Genomic DNA, 26,002 nt, shown 5'->3' with positions numbered 1-26,002 from the left:
TGGATGGAAAGATTTAATTTTACATTTATCCCTCTTGCTATTTCGAGAGTTGAAAGGTAGAGAAATAGGCTGAAAGAGGCCCTGTCAACCCTCTGCCAAATACTTAAGTATCAATTACAGAGTAACCATGTAGGTGTAGAAACAGAACTACTTGCGGAAAACAGTACAGTCGTTGTCGTAACGCGGAAACGGAGAGATTTATTTGACGTCGAAAAGGGCATGATCATTGGCTTTTGGGCCAAGTGTAGAAGCATTATCGAAACGGCTAAGTTAGTAAACAGTTCGGGTACTGCTGAGGTTAAAATATGCCGTGCACTGCAAAACGGCGCTATCCAAAGCTGGTGCCGAGGCAACTGTGGCGCACCACGGGCTATTACAGATGACTGGGGTAAAAGACGACAGCAAAAATGTGTACGCGCGAATGGACGTGCAACTGTTGAGGACTAAGCGCCCAGATGAACCAAGGGGCTACCAACAGCGACTCCTCAACAAGTGTTCGGCGAACGTTGCTGCGTATGGGCCTCCGCAGTAGGTGCCTGGTTCATACACCCATGATGACTGCTGTTCAACGGGGACTAAGGCTGGAATTTGCACGCCAATACCGCAACTGGATGTCCACTTAGTTGCGATTGGTTTTACGCTCCATCGGACAGCACATTGGCGTCTGGAATGTGCAAGTACTTGATCACTATTGGGTTTCTAATGTTACCGGAACTTTTCAGGCGGACATTGCAACAGAGCATGTCCGGAGGACATGCAGTTTCGGCTTATCGTCGTTTTTTGGACTTTGAGACCGGCATCAGGAACGCGGGAATATCATACCGACATATCGCACAGACCGTTGGCTGTAATTCAAATGCTGCAGAACTGATGGTGACGAGATGAACTCAGGCGAACAGTGTGGTAAGAACAGTTGATATGGCTCCTTCCACAAGGACTACACCATGAAAAGATCGTAGGATTGTTCGAGTGAATCTGGCTAATACACGGATTTCAACAGCTGACATCCTGGTGGGCAGCCAGAGAGTCACTACGCACCGTCGGGAACAGATTGCTGGCCGCTGGGTTACCGGTTACCGTTTACCGGTGACACCATGTCACAGACAACAGACTCTTGCATGGTGTGGGACCAGAGTCAACTGGAACATTGAATGGCATTTTGTAACTTTCAGCGATGAGTCTCGCTTCTGTTTGTGGCGGTCAGATAGACGCCACAGTGCCCGTAGATGACCTGGCGAGAACCCACAGGAAGCAGCGATTCTCGACACTTGTGCCTCTCCAGCTCGTGGGATCATGGTGTAGGGAGCTATTGGATATGACGAATGGACTGATTTGGTACTTTTTGAAGGAAGACTGAATTCCCGCTAGTAGACTGTGATCAAATGTATCCGGACACCCCCAAAAACATACGTTTTTCATATTACGTGCATTGTGCTGCCACCTACTGCCAGGTACACCACATCAGCGATCTCAGTAGTCATTAGACATCGTGAGAGAGCAGAATGGGGCGCTCTAGCGCAACTCACGGACTTCTAACGTGGTCAGGTGATTGGGTGTCACTTGTGTCATACATCTGCACGCTAGATTTCCACACTCCTTAAAATCCCTAGGTCCACTGTTTCCGATGTGATAGTGAATTGGAGACGTGAAGGGACACTTCAGCACAAAAGCGTACGGACCGACCTCGTCTGTTGACTGACAGAGAACGCCGACAGTTGAAGAGTGTCGTAATGTGTAATAGGCAGACATCTATCTAGACCATCACACATGAATTCCAAACTGCATCAGGATCTACTGCAAGTACCATGACAGTTAGGCAGGAGGTGAGAAAATTTGGATTTCATGGTCGAGCGGCTGCTCATAAGCCACACATCACGCCGGTAAATGCCAAACGACACCTCGCTTGGTGTAAGGAGCGTAAACATTGGACAATTGAACAGTGGAAAAATGTTGTGTGCAGTGAAGAATCGCGGTACACAATGTGGCGATCCGATGGCAGAGAGTGACTGTGCCTCGCGGGATTAGCACCTTCTTGCTTCCCATTGTTGAAGAGCAATGCAGGGATGGCGATTGCATCTTTCAACACGGTCGAGCACCTGTTCATAATGCACGGCCTGTGGCGGAGTGGTTACACGACAATAACATCCCTGTAATGGACTGGCCTGCACACAGTCCTGACCTGAACCCTGTGGAACATATTTGGTATGTTTTGGACCGCCGACATCGTGCCAGGCCTCGCCGACCGACAACGATACCCGATACCTGTCCTCAGTGCAGCACTCCGTGAAAGGCTAAGGGTGGGCCAACACCATACTGAATTCTAAAATTACCGATGGAGGGCACCACGAACTTACAAGTCATTGTCTGGATACTTTTGATCACAAAGTGTATGTGACAATAATGGGTAAACTTTGTTTTTATATCCTTCATGACCAGGGTAGCGGAGAGTGTTTTACATTGGTACGTTTTTAGACTTCCGCTGCCCTGTAATAGAAGCTTAATGTGAGTTTTAAAGGATGCTTTCACTTTTTATGTAGTACAGTCTTTTTCCGAAATTACAAATTTTCTCCAGAAGTCAAGGTTTTTCCAAATGTGAAAACATGCTCCAAGATAGAACATGGTCACGTACCTAGGAACAAATATTCGATTGAAATTTAGGAGCGTTGCAGTCGGGAAACTCATGTCAGTACTGTATTTAATATTCGATCTTTTACATTATTACTCTACTACAGACCAATAATCATTAAGTGAAATCAAATTAAGCAGAAATACTGAACAAACACCAGTTACAAGTCAAATATATTTTGAAATAAAAAGTATTGGAAACTATCACAAATTTCCATCATTCAAAACACGTAAAACTGTTACATCAAAGAAATTTAGTTCATTCGCAAGTACCACATGTTCAATTGTAAAAGACCTTCTTCTGTTTCAAGATTAAAGATGCTGCACAACCGACGAAGTACGGCTTAACTGTCCGCAAGTTATATAAATAGTTCTAAAAGTACACAGCATTTTACACTCCATAAAATTCTGTACCTGAAGAATTAACAATATATTCCAAACAACATTAATACATTATACAGGACGTATATGTGGGGGGGGGGGGGGGGGGGGACACTAAACAGAAATGCGGCACAAAACACAACATGATGCTAAATTCAATAAAAACTGTAGAAAATGGTGGAAAATGGGTACTGCGGTATCTAATGGGCATTCCTTTACTCGAATCTAAAACCTGTCACTAGAATAAATTACCAACCAAAAATCGTCGTGTGTTCTTAGATACTCTATCTTTTACGTACAACATTCTTCCCCACTAAAAGCCATATTCCAGCAGGATAATGCACGATCCTCAGTTCACACCAAAATCACTTTGAATAGTGTAGTGATCCCTGACTGGTCTGCCCAGTACCCTAATTTGTCACCCATAGAGCATCTCTGCAACGTTCCAGCCAGTAATCTTCACATACTGACACAGCACCCCCTTCAGGCATGGCAATGAGTTCTGTTTCTACACCTACATGGTTACTCTGTAATTGATACTTAAGTATTTGGCAGAGGGTTGACAGGGCCTCTTTCAGCCTATTTCTCTACCTTTCAACTCTCGAAATAGCAAGAGGGATAAATGTAAAATTAAATCTTTCCATCCAGTTATGATTTTTCTTATTTTATCACAATGATCATTTCTCCCTAAGTAGGTGGTAGTCAACTAAATATTCTGCCATTCTGAGGAGAAAGTTGGAGATTGCATTTTCATGAAAAGAACTCGCCACAACGAAAAACGCCATTGTTTTAGTAACTGTCACCCTAACTTGCCTCTCGTACCCTTATAGCATTCGAAGACATTTGCTCCCATATCACAACAAATACAAGACCGTATTAGTGTCCATGCCCGTGCCCGCACTCGTGTTTATGACGGACGTAGGTTTTTCAAGGAATGAAAGTAAAATAATGTAAAACCAGTTATATGATGAACCTTCCCACAAAGTTCGATAAATGTAGGACTGGTGCTTCATGGAGTGACTCTTTCCACTTCCATCAGCATATTTCACTACAATATCGGAAACAACGACCCAAGATGTACACTAACAGAGAAAATCGCAACACCAAGGAGGAGTCGTGCGACATAAATGGTTTGGTAGACGTGTTTCTACATCTGAAAGATGATTTATGTTCAGATTTCGCGCCAGTCACATAAGAGTCGGGCTAATAGAACCACTATGAGGATGCCAATCAGGTTTGCTTTAAATACATGCTATAACAATCGTGAGCGTCAGTTACCTTTGAGATTTGATATGGTGAGTTGATGTTAGCCAAGATGCCTTTAAGGCGACAAGGACGCCATTATTAACACCCCACTGAGTTTGAACGAGATCATATTATAGGGCCACGAAGAGCTGGATGTTCCTTCTGCGATATTGTGGGAAGACTTGGCAGGAATGCAGCCTGTGTACATGATTGCTGGCAGCGGTGGTCACGGGAATGTACGGTTGCAAGAGGACGAACGGCCACGTGACACTACCGAGAGCGAAGACCATCGCGTTCGGCTATAGCGCCGGCCGGAGTGGCCGAGCGGTTCTACATCTACATTTATACTCCGCAAGCCACCCAACGGTGTGTGGCGAAGGGCACTTTACGTGCCACTGTCATTACCTCCCTTTCCTGTTCCAGTCGCGTATGGTTCGCGGGAAGAACGACTGTCTGAAAGCCTCCGTGCGCGCTCGAATCTCTCTAATTTTACATTCGTGATCTCCTCGGGAGGTATAAGTAGGGGGAAGCAATATATTCGATACCTCATCCAGAAAAGCACCCTCTCGAAACCTGGACAGCAAGCTACACAGCGATGCAGAGCGCCTCTCTTGCAGAGTCTGCCACTTGAGTTTGCTAAACATCTCCGTACCGCTATCACTCACCAAATAACCCTGTGACGAAACGCGCCGCTCTTCTTTGGATCTTCTCTATCTCCTCTGTCACCCCGATCTGATACGGATCCCACACTGATGAGCAATACTCAAGTATAGGTCGAACGAGTGTTTTGTAAGCCACCTCCTTTGTTGATGGACTACATTTTCTAAGGACTCTCCCAATGAATCTCAACCTGGTACCCGCCCTACCAACAATTAATTTTATATGATCATTCCATTTCAAATCGTTCCGCACGCATACTCCCAGATATTTTATAGAAGTAACTGTTACCAGTGTTTGTTCCGCTATCATATAATCATACAATAAAGGATCCTTCTTTCGATGTATTCGCAATACATTACATTTGTCTATGTCAAGGGTCAGTTGCCACTCCCTGCACCAAGTGCCTATCCGTTGCAGATCTTCCTGCATTTCGCTACAATTTTCTGATGCTGCAACTTCTCTGTATACTACAGCATCATCCGCGAAAAGCCGCATGGAACTTCCGACACTATCTACTAGGTCATTTATATACATATTGTGAAAAGCAATGGTCCCATAACACTCCCCTGTGGCACGCCAGAGGTTACTTTAACGTCTGTAGACGTCTCTCCATTGGGAACAACATGTTGTGTTCTGCTAGCTAAAAACTCTTCAATCCAGCCACACAGCTGGTCTGATATTACATAGGCTCTTACTTTGTTTATCAAGTGACAGTGCGGAACTGTATCGAACGCCTTCCGGAAGTCAAGGAAAATAGCATCTACCTGGGAGCCTGTACCTAATATTTTCTGGGTCTCATGAACAAATAAAGCGAGTTGGGTCTCACACGATCGCTGTTTCCGTAATCCATGTTGATTCCCACAGACTAGATTCTGGGTTTCCAAAAACGACATGATACGCGAGCAAAAAACACGTTCTAAAATTCTACAACAGATCGACGTAAGAGATATAGGTCTATAGTTTTGCGCATCTGCTCGACGACCCTTCTTGAAGACTGGGACTACCTGTGCTCTTTTCCAATCATTTGGAACCTTCCGTTCCTCTAGAGACTTGCGGTACACGGCTGTTAGAAGGGGGGCAAGTTCTTTCGCGTACTCTGTGTAGAATCGAATTGGTATCCCGTCAGGTCCAGTGGACTTTCCTCTGTTGAGTGATTCAAGTTGCTTTTCTATTCCTTGGACACTTATTTCGATGTCAGCCATTTTTTCGTTTGTGCGAGGATTTAGAGAAGGAACTGCAGTGCGGTCTTCCTCTGTGAAACAGCTTTGGAAAAAGGTGTTTAGTATTTCAGCTTTACGCGTGTCATCCTCTGTTTCAATGCCATCATCATCCCGGAGTGTCTGGATATGCTGTTTCGAGCCACTTACTGATTTAACGTAAGACCAGAGCTTCCTAGGATTTTCTGTCAAGTCGGTACATAGATTTTACTTTCGAATTCACTGAACGCTTCACGCATAGCCCTCCTTACGCTAACTTTGACATCGTTTAGCTTCTGTTTGTCTGAAAGGTTTTGGCTGCGTTTACACTTGGAGTGAAGCTCTCTTTGCTTTCGCAGTAGTTTCCTAACTTTGTTGTTGAACCACGGTGGGTTTTTCCCGTCCCTCACAGTTTTACTTGGCACATACCTGTCTAAAACGCATTTTACGATTGCCTTGAACTTTTTCCATAAACACTCAACATTGTCAGTGTCGGTACAGAAAATTTCGTTTTGATCTGATAGGTAGTCCGAAATTTGCCTTCTATTACTCTTGCTAAACAGATAAACCTTCCTCCCTTTTTTTATATTCCTATTAACTTCCATATTCAGGGATGCTGCAACGGCCTTTTGATCACTGATTCCCTGTTCTGCACTTGCAGAGTCGAAAAGTTCGGGTCTGTTTGTTATCAATAGGTCCAAGATGTTATCTCCACGGGTCGGTTCTCTGTTTAATTGCTCGAGGTAATTTTCGGATAGTGCACTCAGTATAATGTCACTCGATGTTCTGTCCCTACCACCCGTCCTAAACATCTGAGTGTCCCAGTCTATATCTGGTAAATTGAAATCTCCACCTAAGACTATAACATGCTGAGAAAATTTATTTGAAATGTATTCCAAATTTTCTCTCAGTTGTTCTGCCACTAATGCTGCTGAGTCGGGAGGTCGGTAAAATGAGCCAATAATTAACCTAGCTCGGTTGTTGAGTGTAACATCCACCCATAATAATTCACAGGAACTATCCACTTCTACTTCACTACAGGATAAACTACTGCTAACGGCGACAAACTCGTCACCACCGGTTGCATGCAATCTATCCTTTCTAAACACCGTCTGTGCCTTTGTAAAAATTTCGGCAGAATTTATCTCTGGCTTCAGCCAGCTTTCTGTACCTATAACGATTTCAGCTTCGGTGCTTTCTATCAGCGCTTGAAGTTCCGGTACTTTACCAACGCAGCTTCGAGAGTTTACAATTACAATACCGATTGCTGCTTGGCCCCCGCTTGTCCTGACTTTGCCCCGCACCCTTTGAGGCTGCTGCCCTTTCTGTACTTGCCCGAGGCCATCTAACCTAAAAAAACGCCCAGTCCACGCCACACAACCCCTGCTACCCGTGTAGCCGCTTGTTGCGTGTAGTGGACTCCTGACCTATCCAGCGGAACCCGAAACCCCACCACCCTATGGCGCAAGTCGAGGAATCTGCAGCCCACACGGTCGCAGAACCGTCTCAGCCTCTGATTCAGGCCCTCCACTCGGCTCCGTACCAAAGGTCCGCATTCAGTTCTGTCGACGATGCTACAGATGGTGAGTTCTGCTTTCATCCCGCTAGCGAGACTGGCAGTCTTCACTAAATCAGATAGCCGCCGGAAGCCAGAGAGGATTTCCTCAGATCCATAGCGAGACACATCATTGGTGCCGACATGAGCGACCCCCTGCAGATGGGTGCACCCTGTACCCTTCATGGCATCCGGAAGGACCATTTCCACATCTGGAATGACTCCCCCCTGTATGCACACAGAGTGCACATTGGTTTTCTTCCCCTCTCTTGCTGCCATATCCCTAAGGGGCCCCATTACGCGCCTGACGTTGGAGCTCCCAACTACCAGTAAGCCCACCCTCTGCGACCGCCTGGATCTTGCAGACTGAGGGGCAACCTCTGGAACAGGACAAGCAGCCATGTCCGGCCAAAGATCAGTATCAGCCTGAGACAGAGCCTAAAACCAGTTCGTCAGACAAACTGGAGAGGCCTTCCGTTCAGCCCTCCGGAATGTCTTTCGCCCCCTGCCACACCTCGAGACGACCTCCCACTCTACTACAGGTGAGGGATCAGCCTCAATGTGGGCAGTATCCCGGGCAGCCACAGTCCTAGTCCGATCGGGGGATGCGTGGGACGAGCTAACCGTCCCCGACAAACCCCCATCCGGACTCCCACTGTGATGCCCAGAGGTAACAGCCTAAAGCTGTGTGACTGAAGCCAACACTGCCTGAAGCTGGGAGTGAAGGGGTGCCAACTCAGCCCGCATCCTAACACAGCAGTTGCAGTCCCTATCCATGCTAAAACCTGTCGTGCAAAGAACATCTGAACTAATCTACAGAGAGCACAAACAATTCGACACAAAATTTAAACGGTTATTAAAATACAAGATTGCCTAGTGAATTCAGTAATGCTGCTACTTGCGCACTGCTGACACACTGCTCGGCGGCGGAAGGAGACTACGCGATTTTACACTGTTCAGGTACTAAGAGGCGATGCTACAACTCTCAAATACTATAATACGCCCGAAATTTATGAATTAAACAATGCAAATACCAAAAACACGCAAAGAAATTAAGAATTAAACTATGTAACAAATAAATGAGATAAGAGTATACGACTTGCTGCTGGCAGCTGCTCATCCAACGGCGGCAGGGAGCACACTGGCTGTGACCAACCGACACTGGCCGTTCAAAACAAAAACAGAAAACAGACGACTACGCGAATTTACACTATTCAGATACTAAAACGCGATGCTACAGCTCTCAAATACTATAATACGCCAGAAATTATGAATTAAACAATGCAAGTACCAAAAAACACGCAAACAAATTAAGAATTAAACTATGTAACAAATAAGTAAGCTATGAATGTACGACTTGGTGCTGGCAGCTGCTTATCCAACAGCGCTACAGTCTGGAACCGCGCGACCGCTATGGTCGAAGGTTTGAATCCTGCCTCGGGCATGGATGGGTGTGATGTCCATAGGTTAGTTAGGTTTAAGTACTTCTAAGTTCTAGGGGACTGATGACCTCAGCAGTTAAGTCCCATAGTGCTCAGAGCCATTTTTTTTTTCGGCTATGGCTCTGGCAAATCGTACTGCACCTGCAGCAGCAATTTCAGTAGCAGCTGGCACCACAGTGACACAACGAACTGTTACAAATCGGTTACTTCAAGGACAGCTCCAAGCCAAGCGTCATGTAGCGTGCATTCCGCTTACGCCAAACCACCACCGTCTGCCACATCAGTGGTGTCACGCGAGAGCTCACTGAAGGACAGGGTGGACGTCTGTTGTATTTTCTGATGGAAGCTGGTTCTGGCTCTGTGTTCTCCCGCGCTTTGGTTAGAAGGAGGCCACTTGAGGTCCTGCAACCAAACTGTCTGCGTGCTAGACACATTGGTCCTACACCTGGAGTTACGGTCGGGTAATGTGATTGCGTATGATAGCAGGAGCACTCTCGTGGTTTCATATCAGCGCACACTCTCATTCTGGAAACAACCCCCAGGCTGTGGCTAAGCCATGTCTCCGCAATATCCTTTCTTTCAGGAGTGCTAGTTCTGCAAGGTTCGCAGGAGAGCTTCTGTGAAGTTTGGAAGGTAGGAGACGAGGTACTGGGGCGTGAGTCGTGCTTGGGTAGCTCAGTTGGTAGATCACTTGACCGCGAAAGGCAAGGGTCCCGAGTTTGAGTCTCGGTCCGGCACACAGTTTTAATCTGCCAGGAAGTTTCACTCTCGTGGTTATCCCACGCACCCTGACAGTCCAATTTGTACATCAGTCTGGTAATTCGACCTGATGTGCTGCCATTCATGAACAGCATTCCAGAGGGTGTTTTCCAACAGTATAACGGTCGCCCATGCACCGCTTTTGTAACCCAGCCTTCGCATTTCACATTTGCAACGGCTTACTTCGCGCTTACATTAACCTGTGATCTTACAATGATAAACATTTAAATATGTTACGTAGACAAATGTATTCGCGAAATTTCATTACTTTACGTTAATTATTTTTTGGCGTTACGATTTTTTCCCGTCAGAGTATTTAGGAAAGCTTAAATGAATATCCTGCATAGGCCTTACTACGCCCCACCCAGTGGTTGGGTTGGAGTTGTTTTGGTGAAGGAAACCAGACAGCGAGGTCATCGGTCTCATCGGATTAGGTAAGGACGGGCAAGGAAGTCGGCCGTGCCCTTTCAAAGGAACCATCCCGGCATTTGCCTGGAGCGATTTAGGGAAATCACGGAAAACCGAAATCAGGATGGCCGGACGCGGGATTGAACCGTCATCCTCCCGAATGCGAGTCCAGTGTGCTAGCCACTGCACCACCTCGCTCGCTTCACCCAGTGGTGTTGGGCGCCAGCAGACAGGAGAGCTACCTGCTGTCGGGGGTGATCTCGGCGTGCGTGACGATGGCCCCGAGCGGGCTGTCGGCGAGCCTGGCGAGCAGGCGGCCTAGCTGCAGGTCCCAGACGCCCACGCAGCCGCGCGTCACCGTCACCGCCAACCCCGCCTCCTGGCACACTCGCACGCAGTCCACCTGCACCTCGTGCCGGTCGATCACGTGCACCTGCTCGAAGATGTTGTTGATGTTCCACACCTTCACCGTGCGGTCGATCGACGACGTTATCACCTAAAACACATCAGTACACGAACCACTAGATGTCACGTGAGGCGGACTCGTGAACAGAAGAGGAGGCGGGAAGTACTCTTTCCTCAGTAGAGAAGCATTAACAGCAGAATTAGTGTGTCAGAAGAACTCAATGACTACGAACGTGTACTAGTCATTGGATGTCACGTGAGCAACAAAACAATCAGAGACGTTTCAATCTTTCTAATGCCACTCGCGTACACTGCTGGTGATGTGATTAGGAAGTGGAAACACGAAGGAACAACCGCAGCTAAATCAAGAACAGGCAGACCTTATGTCGCTTCAAGAATTGCAGAGGGTGGCTGCAAAAAATTGCACGAAGTCATAGGAAGAAATCACCGGTGAGTTCCAAAAGTGCTAACAGCAATCCAGCTAGCAAAATGACAGTGCGTAAAGAGTTGAAAATAACGGGATACAACTGTCGAGCAGCTCCTTAATAGTCACAAATTTCGGTAGTCAATGCTGAGTGACATGCGAGCTGACGTAAAGGGCGACGCCAGTGGTCAGAGGATGACTGGAAACGAGTTACCAAATATGCAGCAACCAGTCGCAAAATCATGTTTCATTTATTCGCTTTTGGTTCAAATCGTTCAAATGACTCGGAGCACTATGGGACTTAACTTCTGAGGTCATCAGTCCCCTAGAACTTAGAACTACTTAAACCTAACTAACCTAAGGACATCACACACATCCATGCCCGAGGCAGGATTCGAACCTGCGACCGTAGCGGTCGATCGGTTCCAGACTGTAGCGCCTAGAACCGCACACGGCCACACCGACCGGCTATTCGCTTTTGCAAATCGATTCAACTGATTAACAGCCATCATCGGTGCTTTCAACCAATATGTGCCCTGAGTAGTAATACTGTTTTAAGCAACTTTATGTTTGACCTCTGTTTAAGACAGTATTACTACTCAGGGCACATATTGGTTGAAAGCACCGATGATGGCTGTTAATCAGGTGAAATCGATTTGCAAAAGTGAATAAATAAAACATGATTTTGCGACTGGTTGCTGCATATTTGGTAATTTTATGGTTTACGGTCGCTGCACGACTTGGGAACCACATGGAGCCCACCATCCATTGGAAACGAGTTGTTCAGTGTTACCGATTTCGACTGTTTCTCAACACCACTGACACTAATACCCGCGTCACTCGTTTTTACAGTAAGGTGAGAATTCACCTGTGGCAATACTCCCGTATTTTCCTTTGTAAAGGAACGTTTGGGAGTTCAGAACTTTGCTTTTGCTTTGATGTACTCAGTTTCAGTTCCTTGGTCATCCATTAACTCTGGACACTATCTTTGACGCCACTGACTGCCTTTACATATAACCAGAATTTCTCTGCGTTTTGTGAGAGGTCTTGCGATTGGATTTTGCTATGGTAGTTACTGCAAGCTTCACGCACAGCCCTAGTGACAGTCAAACGTACTTAATTTTACATTTCTCTGTCTATAGCCCTATTCTGCGTTTTAAATCTATTGTATAGTAGTCGCTGCTTCTTTAGATGTTATTTTACCAATGTTGTATATCATGGAGATCTCTCTCATCACGAGTTACTCTAGTAGGTACATATGAAGGCCTTATTTCAATAGTGGTACAAGTCCATTACCTCCACTTTTCTGTCTATAATGCTTCTGTTAATGATCCAAAGAAACAGAAAGAAAGGTTCATATCTATCAAGAAGCCATATGCTTGAATATTTGTGGTGTCTCAACTGCAGATTTTTCAGCGCTCATTTAACTTTAGGACTCTGTATCTCAAAATGAACAAAAATGGACTTGTACCACTATTTAAATAAGCACTTCATATGTATCCAGTGCTTGGTGAATTATTCATTAAACTTAAGTCATACACTCCTGGAAATTGAAATAAGAACACCGTGAATTCATTGTCCCAGGAAGGGGAAACTTTATTGACACATTCCTGGGGTCAGATACATCACATGATCACACTGACAGAACCACAGGCACATAGACACAGGCAACAGAGCATGCACAATGTCGGCACTAGTACAGTGTACATCCACCATTCGCAGCAATGCAGGCTGCTATTCTCCCATGGAGACGATCGTAGAGATGCTGGATGTAGTCCTGTGGAACGGCTTGCCATGCCATTTCCACCTGGCGCCTCAGTTGGACCAGCGTTCGTGCTGGACGTGCACACCGCGTGAGACGACGCTTCATCCAGTCCCAAACATGCTCAATGGGGGACAGATCCGGAGATCTTGCTGGCCAGAGTAGTTGACTTACACCTTCTAGAGCACGTTGGGTGGCACGGGATACATGCGGACGTGCATTGTCCTGTTGGGACAGCAAGTTCCCTTGCCGGTCTAGGAATGGTAGAACGATGGGTTCGATGACGGTTTGGATGTACCGTGCACTATTCAGTGTCCCCTCGACGATCACCAGTGGTGTACGGCCAGTGTAGGAGATCGCTCCCCACACCATGATGCCGGGTGTTGGCCCTGTGTGCCTCGGTCGTATGCAGTCCTGATTGTGGCGCTCACCTGCACGGCGCCAAACACGCATACGACCATCATTGGCACCAAGGCAGAAGCGACTCTCATCGTTGAAGACGACACGTCTCCATTCGTCCCTCCATTCACGCCTGTCGCGACACCACTGGAGGCGGGCTGCACGATGTTGGGGCGTGAGCGGAAGACGGCCTAACGGTGTGCGGGACCGTAGCCCAGCTTCATGGAGACGGTTGCGAATGGTCCTCGCCGATACCCCAGGAGCAACAGTGTCCCTAATTTGCTGGGAAGTGGCGGTGCGGTCCCCTACGGCACTGCGTAGGATCCTACGGTCTTGGCGTGCATCCGTGCGTCGCTGCGGTCCGGTCCCAGGTCGACGGGCACGTGCACCTTCCGCCGACCACTGGCGACAACATCGATGTACTGTGGAGACCTCACGCCCCACGTGTTGAGCAATTCGGCGGTACGTCCACCCGGCCTCCCGCATGCCCCTCGCTCAAAGTCCGTCAACTGCACATACGGTTCACGTCCACGCTGTCGCGGCATGCTACCAGTGTTAAAGACTGCGATGGAGCTCCGTATGCCACGGCAAACTGGCTGACACTGACGGCGGCGGTACACAAATGCTGCGCAGCTAGCGCCATTCGACGGCCAACACCGCGGTTCCTGGTGTGTCCGCTGTGCCGTGCGTGTGATCATTGCTTGTACAGCCCTCTCGCAGTGTCCGGAGCAAGTATGGTGGGTCTGACACACCGGTGTCAATGTGTTCTTTTTTCCATTTCCAGGGGTGTAGTTCCTCTATGTGATACTATCCAACTAGATGTTTCAAATTCCTCATGGAAATATTACACTACTTGATGTTTATCTACTTTGCTGAACCTATAGATCTATCTAATAGTTTCTGTTGTCCTCTGAACTTCGGCAGTTCTTGTTTCTACAACTGCCTCATGGACGCTCATACTAGTTTCATCGTGGACACCCTCAAAGAGATCAGGTTCATTTGTTGCTATCGGATCCAATATTTTTATCTTGAGTGGGCTTCTGAACTACTTCTTCTAAGTAGTTTTCAGAGAAGGCAATTGGTATTATTTCACAGTTTTGCTTGTTACGCCCAGCACTTACAAACCTGCAAGCTTAATTATGCCAACCAATTACTGGACGATAAAAGTCTTCTCCAATAATGACAATATCATTACGGAACTTACATACTAGCGAAGTGGTGGTTTCTGTTAAGTTTTCAGTTATATCTGGAAGTGGATCTGGTAATCGATAAAATGATTCAATTATAAGTTTATGCCTGCCCTTGATACTGAGCCTTGCCCAACTAATCTCGCAAGCAGCTTCAATTTCTGTCTCGTTGGATTTGAGTTTCTTGCTTGTGACTGTCGCAAGCTGACCACTACGTTCTCTCTACATACACATACTGCTTTGTGAAACTCATTCGAGTTGAACGACGTTCATTCTGTGCTCTTCACTCCACTTCTATCGTTTTATCCCAGATTACATAATAATTTCTGACGTTATCGGGGGTTTTATACATGTATGTAATGGTTCGTCTTCTGAGCTTTACGTGGGCGTCAATATATATAATCTTGGCAAGAATCTCACTATTGCATTATGTGCACGGCATATATCAACATTAATTCAATCCTCACTCTTACATGACTGGTTTCCTTGAGACCTGTAGCAAAATTTTTACTTGCTTAAAGACAAAATATGAAAATGAAATCTGTAAGACCTTAATTGACAAAATTTATCTTCGGTACTACACCGAGATCCGTTACCGATTTTGTAAAATCTTTTTCTTTTCAGTAGGATTAAAACAAAAAAGTAAGTCTCCCTTTTTTGGTAGTTACTGAATAAAGAAGCTATACTGCAGTCACGTAACTGGAAACATAACAATGTAGATCAAATCCTTGAATTAGAATGACTTCTATCAACAATATATTTCTGTTAAATCCAACCGAGTCGCCAATTTTATGTCTCTCTGTTCGTTGTCGAATATGGGGAGTCTGGGAATCCCACCCACTCGGTTCGCTAGACAAACAATTCAAACAAATTGTATTAATGAATTTTATTACAAAATGAAAAGAGACAATACTTAACTTCGCGACTACACAGAAGTGTCGCAAGCAGAGGGCGACATACGAAATAGTCAAGTTACTTCAGTACAGACAACCCTAAGTCGCTGCTATGCAAGTCACTAATCTTAAAGTATAATCGAACTGGGCCGTGACTAGTCGGGCACGGCGCTTACGTCTTCTTCGCATAGGGGCCGCTGTTGTCGCGTTGTCGTCCTGGAGAGTGGTCAATCAGCGTGCGATTGGCTGACGTCTTCTCATAGTCATCGCTTCCCTATCGTTCCCGATTGGAGTGCCGGCGCTTGGCCGTAACAACTTACATAATAACTTTCTCTCATACCCTGGCAATCTTAAAATTGACTAGTCGTTAAAAGATTCCACTGGATAAATTTTGGTTAACATTACTGCTTAAATTCCCGTCACATTTAAGAGCATCTCAACTGTAGACATCGTTATCGCGTATTCCAATAGTGATTCAGTACTGCTTAAGTTTCACAGTTGTTTCTACTTAGTTACTAACTTGTTAGACAATAACATTTTCTTTTTAATTACTTCCTGAAAAGTTTCTTGGTCATATACTGATTAAAAAGTTCAGTCCACTGTGCATTTTATTATGTCAATTTTAAATAGAGACTAGAGAAAATAAGTACCAAAAATTAGTTTATTATCGATCAGCTGTGTCATTCGGTGATGAAATGAAGTGTTGCAAAGGGTTTAATTGCACTAAAACATGATTTGTAACCAAAAAAGATGTTTCAGAAGAAACTGTTATGAAGATACAGCCTTATCCGTCGATTTGAACACTATAGTTTCGTACATCTTGCACACTAGAAATGGAAAAGAACATTTTTTCGAATTGTTGCTCATTTACCGTTACAATGGAATTTAATTCAATTGGCTTTGACATCTAAATGGTTCAAATGGCTCTGAGCACTATGGGACTTAACATCTGAGGTCATTAGTCCCTTAGAACTTAGAACTACTTAAACCTAACTAACCTAAGGACATCACACACATCCATGCCCGAGGCAGGATTCGAACCTGTGACCGTAGCAGTAGCGCGGTTCCGGAGTGAAGCGCCTAGAACCGCTCGGCCACCGCGGCCGGCTTTTGAAATCTACCTACGACTTAATTCGTTACAAATATTACTAGCAATAATTTCATTAAGAAATACTTATGAAATGCATTTACAATTTGTAAATATTCAGCTTAAAACATTGGTACGTTTATTGTTGTACTTCAGTAGCAACTTTGTTTCCTCATACTAAAAAATCAATTTCAACAGTAAAACTCTTAGATATTTTTGGTGCAAGGCAACGAATTACCAAAATAAGCAGTTATACAAATAATTCAAATCTATACAGCATTTTTTCCTACCTCAAAGATGTATATGATATAAGTATGGAGAAGGGTAAACCTTTGTAGTACGTGACTTGTAGTCTGTTAGTTGTTACTAATGTTATAATTCTAATTCAAAAGTGTAGCTTCTAAAAGCCCATGTAGTTTTCCAACTACGTTTCGTTTGCTTTAAATTGAACCACCTTCAGGGGTACAATATGCTGTTTCTGAATTAGACGTATGCATACAAGAGTGTAGAATTTACTTTATTACGATAAATTTTTGTGTCGCAGCACACTGCTGCTGCATTAGTTATGTATTTGTATTTTGCAGCTGAAACCACTCTTCCTGCTACACGTAAGTTACTATACGACTTACAGCCTATACTATATTATAGATTTACTTTCATATGGTATGGGCAACATGGTCTTCCCATCATTCAGTGCCACTTTTTCGTCTGTTTCAAAGTGGACTTCCCTACAGAAAAGGTTGTATGGGTGTCTGTGCAACCTGCATTATGCCGTTGCCAGGACAGGACTTAGTCGTCTCCCCGTACCCCTCTCCACTCATAACCATCCCACTCTTCCCCACCCCCGACAAGTGCTTGCTGAGTGGCCCAATACACCGACGGCGCAGCCTGATGAATATTGCGGATGACGATGCCACTCGAAACACGGGTTGTCATTAGTCGCTGTATAGGCAGTACAAAGACTTCCACTGCCATATTGCAAACCGACCTTTTTAAACAGCAATTCAAATTGCTTTCATTTAAAACACTTTGCTGACACTTTTTGAAAATGGGACACCATATCTAAGGTAGCGAACTGAAACATGAGTAATGAAGCATTTCTTTTCCATTCAGTAACATGAATAATCTTTTTGTCACTACAGATACAAGTGTTTTAATGTATCCTTGATTTTCAGTTTGAATATAGCCCCGCTATTTGCTTCAAGTTCATGAAGACTGTACAGTCTAATTAAGAAGCATCTAAAACTTTCTGTGATAGAATCATTACAGTTCACATTCTTCCATCTGTAATACTGCTACATAATAAAGATAGGCCACTTACGGAATTCCAGTTTCCGATAGTGAGTGGTTCCAGGGAGATTATCCTCCCAAAATGAGCATCCAGTACTTTCAGCAACGCGCATGTCTCCAGATTCCAAACATACAGATTCTTCCTGAAAACAAAGAAAAATTAGCGAGCGTATACAGCTAAATTAATCATACTAAAGAGTTATACATACGATATAAAACTTGGCCATGCTGCTCCAAGAGTCTGGTTTGAATTACATTTAAAAATTATCAACAAGTTTTTAAATACGTGCCTGCTGCAATAAAAAGGTCAAAAACTTTTAGAGTCCAAGGACAGTACAATGTTACTATTATGATAATGCGCTCTAGATTACTAAAAAGCTAAAGTTAGAATCTATTAACGATAGTTACCATGAAGCCTAGCTAGAAGCTAGTAACCCACGTTTGACAAACAAGCTACAACTTAACAGTTACAGGGAATGAACTATTCGACGACAAAACCATAGCAGCAACAGGAGAAGTGTCGAATACAAATTATAATCTGACATGAAACTTTCTATATAATGACAGAAATGAGTCATTGGAACTGTATGGTTATATTATGCATGAAATACTTTTTTTCTAAATGAAAAACTGTGAATGAAGCTTATATGGTGCTGAGCAGCATTTGATGCACCAAAGAAAATGTATCAATGAAGATTTATTCTAATTTCTACCAAAACAACGCATACAGTGAAAATACATTCCCAGGGTCAGCATTCCCTTTTCTTCAAAATTCCGCTGTTCCTCTAGAGATACACTGATCAGCCAGAATATTATGACCACCGATCTACTACTGCTATAAACCTGTTCAGGCGATAGCAGCGTTACCTGACGAGGAATGACTGCTAGTCAGACACACGCACGGTGCAACTAGTATCAATGAGCGTGCTGTCCCTGTGTCCAATGCGGAAGGCGCATGATATATCTAAATTTCACCGAGGACAGGTTGTGATGGTCCAGAGACGCGGCATGAGCATTTCGGAAACTGCACGACTTGTCGGGTGTTCGAGGCAACACGTGGCGAAACCACGATGAAATTCCGTCCAGACATCGTGGGGTTGGGTGGCCACCCCTCATTGCAGAAGTCGGAGATCGTAGGCTCGGCAGACTGGTAAAATAGTACAAGCGGCGAACTGTGGCGGAACTAGCATAAGACTTTAATGCTGGGCACAGCACAAGTGTATCTGAACAAACAGTGCCCCGAACACGCCTAACGATGGGCATCCGCAGCCGACGACCCACGCAAGTGCCGATGTTAACACCACGACATCGGTAACTACAACTGAAATGGGCACGTGATCATCACCACTGGTCATTGCCGCAGTGCAGAGCGTTGCACGGTCTGATGAATCCCGATACCTTCTTCATCATGCCAGTGGGAGGGAGCAAATCTGTCGTCTTCCAGTGGAACAGTTCCTTGACACCTGTACTGTGGGACGGACACAAGATGGCGGCGGCTCTATTATGCTCTGGGGAACATTCATGTGGGGATCCATGGGTCCAGTGGAGTTCGTACAAGGCACAATGATGGCGAAGGAGTATCGTACACTGGTTGCAGGCCACGTACACCTCTTCATTTTTCAACAAGATAATGCAATAATGCGTTATATCACAAGGCCAAGGGTGTGACGGAGTGGTTCAAGGAACTAAGTGGCGAGGTCCAGTTGATGTGCTGACCCCCCAACTCGCCAGATCTGAACCCGATCGAACACATCTGGGACGTGATTGAATGTGGCGTCAGAGCCCATGGCCCCCTCCCCAGAATTTACGGGAATTAGGTGACTTTGTGTCCAGATGTGGTGCCAACTCCCTCCAGCGTGGTGCCAACTCCCTCCAGCGACCTACCAAGGCTTCATTGGTTCCCTGCCATGATGTGTCGCCGCTGTTATCCGTGCCAAAGGTGGACGTACTAGCTACTAGGTAGGTGGTCATAATGTCCCGTTAATCAGTGTATAACAGTAGTCGAGATGTGGCCACACCGTCAAACTATTGGCTACGTTAAAACAGAGGAGTTTTTTCAAGAATAAGTGACAGCCAGTAGATAGCTAACAAAATGAAATGTGTCCGTCAAAATATAAAAGATGACCAAGGAAGTATTTTATACTAGCATAGCTTAATGCACCATCGATGTTTTGGACCTAAGGGATTTTAAGAGAACTAGAAGACCTTGACTATAAGCAGTCAGACAAGTAAGCTGTAAAATGAGATGTCCCGGCTGACAAGCGAAACAAATTTCCCAGGGGCAGTTATACTATTTACGGAAAGATATCGACACGTTTATAGTTATTTGCATTGAAAACGTTAGAGTTAATAATAATAATGGCGTGTGACGAGGGCCTCCCGTCGGGTAGACCGTTCGCCTAGTACAAGACTTTCGATCTGACGCCACTTCGGCGACTTGCGCGTCGATGGGGATGAAATGATGATGATGATTAGGACAACACAAACACCCAGTCCCTGAGCGGAGAAAATCTCCGATCCAGCCGGGAATCGAACCCGGGCGCTTAGCATTGCCAGTCCGTCGCGTTGACCACATTTTTTTTTTTTTTATCGTTGTGTTTGGTCGTTGCGCACGTCACATGACATCCGTTCAGGTTCGTTTGTTGGTCCTTCCACTCAGTTTTTTTTTTTTATTACAGAGGCCAAACAGCTCTCTCACCGAACACGCTGAGCTTCCGTGCCGGCTACCACTCAGCTACCGGGGGCGGAAGTTAGAGTTAAAGGAAGTGTCAGCACTTCTAAACTCTCACATATGGAACTCTCAACAATATTATCATTCATCTTAGTATCTCCTGAAAGCTGTTACCACTGATGTGTCAATAAATGAAAGTTATAAGAAATCACACTAGTCGCGATAAATCTTCAGTGTGTCGAGCCTTGAAATATCATACTACCATAACACGCAAGTTATAACGCAAAAATAACGAAATATGACGAAATCAAGCATTGAGTGACACGTCATTTTGACGTCTTTTCCGAGCAAGCCGAGAACGTCACGAATGTGGCCCCATTCCCTCCCCTCCCCCCCCCCCCCCCCGCGCCACCACCTCAACCACCAACCTCGAAAGAGCTATGCTATATGCTGATACTCCTGCCTCCTAGTGGTGCGCTCAGTAACTACGCCACGGCACCAATTAATTATGAATCGAAGCTTGGAAAGATTTCTTTCTCCGTTATGAATAGCCCTGTGCTGCGTCAGATGAGCTTATATGGCCTACAGCTGCTCTGTACGAAGCTGACCTGACGCCTGCGACGGCGAAGTCCCTGGCAGCGGAGACCATGCAGGAGTTGGAGTGCAGGATGCGGGTGGAGATGTTGCGCACGCCGTGCGGCAGCGCCAGCACTGCCGGCGCGGGCTCGCTGGCGCGCACGTCCCACACCACGAAGCCGTTGCTCGTCGTGCCCAGCAGTGTCTCCTCTGCCTTGTCCAGCTTCAGCTGCAGCAGCGCCTCCACCTCGTCATTCGGTGTCCTACCCAGGCTCCTCTGCAAGCGAAAAACGCCTCGATGTCAATTACCACTCTCTTCCTGTTCCTCTATCATACCATAACACTGCTTCTGCAGTGAGAGCTACCACTTCAGACACAAGTGACAAAGCTTCTACATCCATACTCTGCAAACTACGGTGAAGCGCACTACAGTGAGTACTTCCCATTGTACTGAGTATTAGTTTTTCTTCCGGTTCTATTCACACCTGGATTGTGGAAAGAATGACTGCTTAAACCCTTTGTTGTGAGCACTTCAACTGGTCTAATCTTGACAACGTAGTTCTTACTGGAGAGATGAGAGATACATGGAGGAAGAGGGGGGGTGGGGACGTGAGAGGGGATGTGTAATATATTCCTAGATTAGTCACTTAATTCTGGCTCTTAATCTTAGTGTGTCCCATTCGCCTTCACCAACCCAAATAACTTTTTGTCCTGAAGCAATAAAAAATGTACGAGGGTCACTCCAACAGAAATGCACACTATTTTTGTAAAAATACAGTTTTCATTCTGCATATGTGAAAGTTTTACAGTGTGTAGATACATCCTTCCCGCTTGTTTTCAAACTTAGTTCAACCTGTTCCCGTGAGTGGCGCCGTCACAGCATGACTTCAAGATGGCTGCTACACTTGACGTTCATCAGAAGCAACGTGCTGTCATAGAATTCCTGTGCTGTGAAAACGAGACAGTGGGAAACATCCACAAGAGGTTGAAAAAGGTGTATGGATATGCTGTTGTCGATCGCAGTACAGTTAATCGGTGGGCAAGCAGGTTACGTGATGAAAGCGGGCACGGCAATATTGAGGATTGTCCTCGCAGCGGCAGGTCTCGTACTGCACACACTCCAGACAATGTGCAGAGAGTTAACGAATTGGTGACTGCTGACAGACGCATCACGGTGAACGAATTGTCACGCTACGTTGGGATAGGGGAAGGAAGTGTTTGCAGAATACTGAAAGTGTTGGCGTTAAAAAAGGTTTGTGCCAGGTGGGTTCCCAGGATGTTGGCAGTGGCTCACAAAGAAACAAGGAAAACGGTATGCAGCGAACTTTTGGAACAGTACAACAATGGTGGAGATGAATTTCTTGGAAGAACTGTGACAGGTGATGAAACATGGCTCCATCATTTTTCACCAGAGAAGAAGAGGCAATCAATGGAGTGGCATCATGCAAATTCACCCAAGAAAAAAAAATTCAAAACCACACCTTCTGCTGGAAAATTTATGGCTACGGTGTTTTTCGATTCTGAAGGACTCTTGCTTGTGGAAATCATACCAAGTGGAACCACCATAAATTCTGATGCATATGTGATGACACTGAAGAAACTTCAAGCTCGATTGAGTCGTGTTCGACCACATTGGCAAAAGCAGGATGTTTTGCTGTTGTACGACAATGCACGGCCACATGTCAGTCAAAAAACCATGGAAGCGATCCCAAAACTCGGATGGACAACACTGAAACACCCGCCTTACAGTCCTGACCTGGCTCCATATGACTATCATCTCTTTGGGGAACTCAAAGACTCTCTTCGTGGAACAAAGTTTGAAGACGATGACTCCCTTGTGCACGTTGCCAAACAGTGGGTCCAACAGGTTGGTCCAGAATTTTACCGTGCGGGTATACAGGCGCTGGGTCCAAGATGGCGTAAGGAAGTTGAAAGGGATGGAAATTATGTGGAGAACTGAAAATATTGTTCCTAAAGGATGTATCTACACACTGCAAAACTTTCAAACATGTAGAATAAAAGATGGATTAAAAAAAATAGTGTAAATTTCTTTTGGAGTGACCCTCGTATCAAGAAAATGGTGTTTAGCTACCACAGGAACATTAACCACAGGTACCTGAGTTAACATAGCTCGTTCACTTGCTTAAGTTTACAGTAAACAAACGGAAACACGAGGAAAAGTTGAAGATTTGTGCGAATACAATGTACATCAACGAAGAGAAGATAGAAATACTATACTATGATAACGTTTTTGAACTGTTCTTGAGGAGAAGAGATAGATTACTGAATAAAAAATATATAGATTGCTATTTAAAAAAGTCGCGAATAGGAAGGTTGAGAGAAGAGTTGGAGAAGATCAGTGGACGAAAAATAAAATGGTTCAAATGGCTCTGAGCACTATGGGACTTAACATCTTAGGTCATCAGTCCCCTAGAACTTAGAACTACTTAAACCTAACCAACCTAAGGACATCACACACATCCATGCCCAAGGCACGATTCGAACCTGCGACTGTAGCAGTCCCGCGGTTCCAGACTGCAGCGCCTTGAACCGCAAGACCACCGCGGCCGGCCATCAGTGGATGTTGCAGACAGTCAAGACTAGGAAGCTAAGCTGGATATGACTTAATTTGAGATAAGATTGCCTTTCAGTAGAAGCAACTGAAAGTTTTCTTGTAGGATAGAGGTGGAAGGGCAGAAGAAGATACCAGACGTTGCAGACCACAAAGAGGGTATCAAGGAATGAAGTCCGCAGCTCGTGGTCTAGTGGCTAGCATTGCTGTTTATAGATCACAGGGTCCCAGGTTCGATTCCTGGCTGGGTTGGGGATTTTCTCTGCCCAGGGATTGGGTGTTTGTGTTATCCTCATCATTTCATTATCATCATCTGTGAAAATGGCTTAATTGGACTGTGTAAAAAATTGGACTGTGTAAAAACTGGGACTTTGTACAGCCGCTGATGACTGTGCAGTTGAGCACCCCACAAACCAAACATCATCATCGTCATTAAGGAATGAAGAGAAAATCAGAAGACAGAGAAGCATGGAGAGCTATGAAGGCTAAACCTGCTGCAAGGCAGAAAACCAAATGTTTATTTGACTTTACAATGGTGAAGCCATAGTCACAGTACATAAAATTTTTCTTCTCTTCTGTGACAGAATGGGTTACCACTCAAATGGAGCAATGTTATGTTAGCAAGTTAGTATTGTGTCAGTCCAACATGAGAGTACACCATGTCTGAAGGTCCTTTTTTTCGGAATATAGTAAAATGATGTGCTGCTTTCCATGTGGAAACTTGCTGTGCTTCATACACTTAAGGCTTTTGAATTTATATCAGCCATACGATCATTATGTCACAGCACGACACATTACAAGAATCTCTGGCAATTTTTACCCTGGTGTAGTTTTTATCTATTCTACATTAGGACATGGAATGAACGGCTGGGAAAGCATGGGCATAACTTGTAGTGAGTTGGTTGTGCCACCACTTCCTCGGTCGCCTGGACTCATTATTTTTCATAATTGTTGTCAGATGTTTGGTCACAGTTCTCATTATATATTCTCCAACTGATGCTTTACATTTGAAAATGACAACGGCGTTCATTCAAACTGGTAATGTAACTCCTTTTTTTAAAGAAAAGTTTTATGTACTATGACGATTGCTTCACCATTGTAGTGTCAAATAAACATTTACCTTATATTATAGTCACGCTCCTTTATGACAATTATGTCGGAATATAGAAAGATAACCAAATGATGATGATGATTTAAAAAAGGCCTATTGCTGTTCATACCTTTATAATGAACAAAGTTACAAGAAAGGCAGTCATGCCTGTTAACATCTCTATGGTAGCTAAACGTTTTCTTCATACATTTTTTCATTTTTGATTCTGGACAAATAGTTATCTGAGGTCGTCAGAATCAGTGGGCACCTTGTATTTGGCGTCTATCTTCAAGTGTCTTCCAGCTCAGGTTTTTCAGCATTTCTGTGGCACCCTCTTGGGAGTCCAACTTGTTACCATTCTTGCTGCCCTTTGTCTACATTCAGTATCTCCTGTTACTCCTATTTTATATAGGTCCCAATCATTAGAGCAGTGTTCTAGGATTGGTCACATGAGTGTTTTGTGGGCAATCTCATTTTAAGACTGGTTGCATTTTCCCAATATCCAACCAACAAACTGATGTCTACCACATGATGTACTTATGACTGAGCTTACGTGATCATCCCATTTCATATCTCCACAAACTATTATACAGTATACTACATTGTTGTGTGTTGATCAGTGAATAATTTTACATTTCTAAACATTAGAAATTATCAGTCTTTTGAACACTTTCAACTCTTATCAAGATCTGACTGAATATTTGCGCAGTTTTTTTTTTTTTTTTTTTTTTTTTTTCCCCCCCCCAGACAGAACTTCGATATAGGTAACAGCACCTGCATAATGTCTGAAGTCACTATCAATATTGTCACCTAGGTCATTAATGTACAACATGAACAGCAAGGGTCCCAACATACTTCACTAGGGCATACCTGAAGTTACTTCTACATCTGTCAACGACTCTACATCCAAGGTAACATGATAGGTCCTCCCTACCATGAAATCCTCAATTCACTCACAAAATTTTCTTTACACTGAGGTGATAAAAGTCATGGGATATCTCCTAATACCATATCAGATCTCCTTTTGTCTGGTGTAGTGCGGCACCTCAAAATGTCGTGGACTCGACAAGTTGTTGGAAGTCACCTGCAGAAATAATTGAGCCGTGCTGCCTCTATAGCCATTCATAGTTGTACAAGGGTTGCTAGCGCAGGATGTTGTGTACAAACTGACCTCTCAATTATGTCCCATAAATTTTTGTTGGGCAATCTGGATGGCCAAATCATTCACTCAAACTGTCCAGAATGTTCTTCAAACCAGTTGCGAGCAATTGTAACATGGTGACATGACACTGTTGTTTGTGAACATAAAGTACATGAATGTCTGCAAATGGTCTCCAACTAGCTGAACATAACCATTTGCTGTCAAAGATAAGTT

The 26,002-nt window shown here is 44.7% G+C and overlaps 1 protein-coding gene across 1 annotated transcript in view; it reads right to left on the bottom strand.

The window, feature by feature from the left end:
- Positions 1-26,002, bottom strand: part of LOC124722253 (NACHT and WD repeat domain-containing protein 2) — a 312,786-nt gene that overhangs the window by 48,370 nt on the left and 238,414 nt on the right. The window contains exons 21-23 of the mRNA XM_047247442.1: positions 20,998-21,242; positions 17,750-17,861; positions 10,514-10,767 (exon numbers count right to left, since the gene is read on the bottom strand). Coding sequence (XP_047103398.1) covers positions 10,514-10,767; positions 17,750-17,861; positions 20,998-21,242 — 611 coding nt within the window. The remainder of the gene's footprint in view (positions 1-10,513; positions 10,768-17,749; positions 17,862-20,997; positions 21,243-26,002) is intronic.

This window comes from Schistocerca piceifrons, chromosome X, assembly GCF_021461385.2.
Source record: "Schistocerca piceifrons isolate TAMUIC-IGC-003096 chromosome X, iqSchPice1.1, whole genome shotgun sequence".
Lineage (NCBI taxonomy): Eukaryota > Metazoa > Arthropoda > Insecta > Orthoptera > Acrididae > Schistocerca > Schistocerca piceifrons.
The sequence above is the reverse complement of the archived record's forward strand: the minus strand, read 5'-3'. Positions and strand labels throughout refer to the sequence as shown.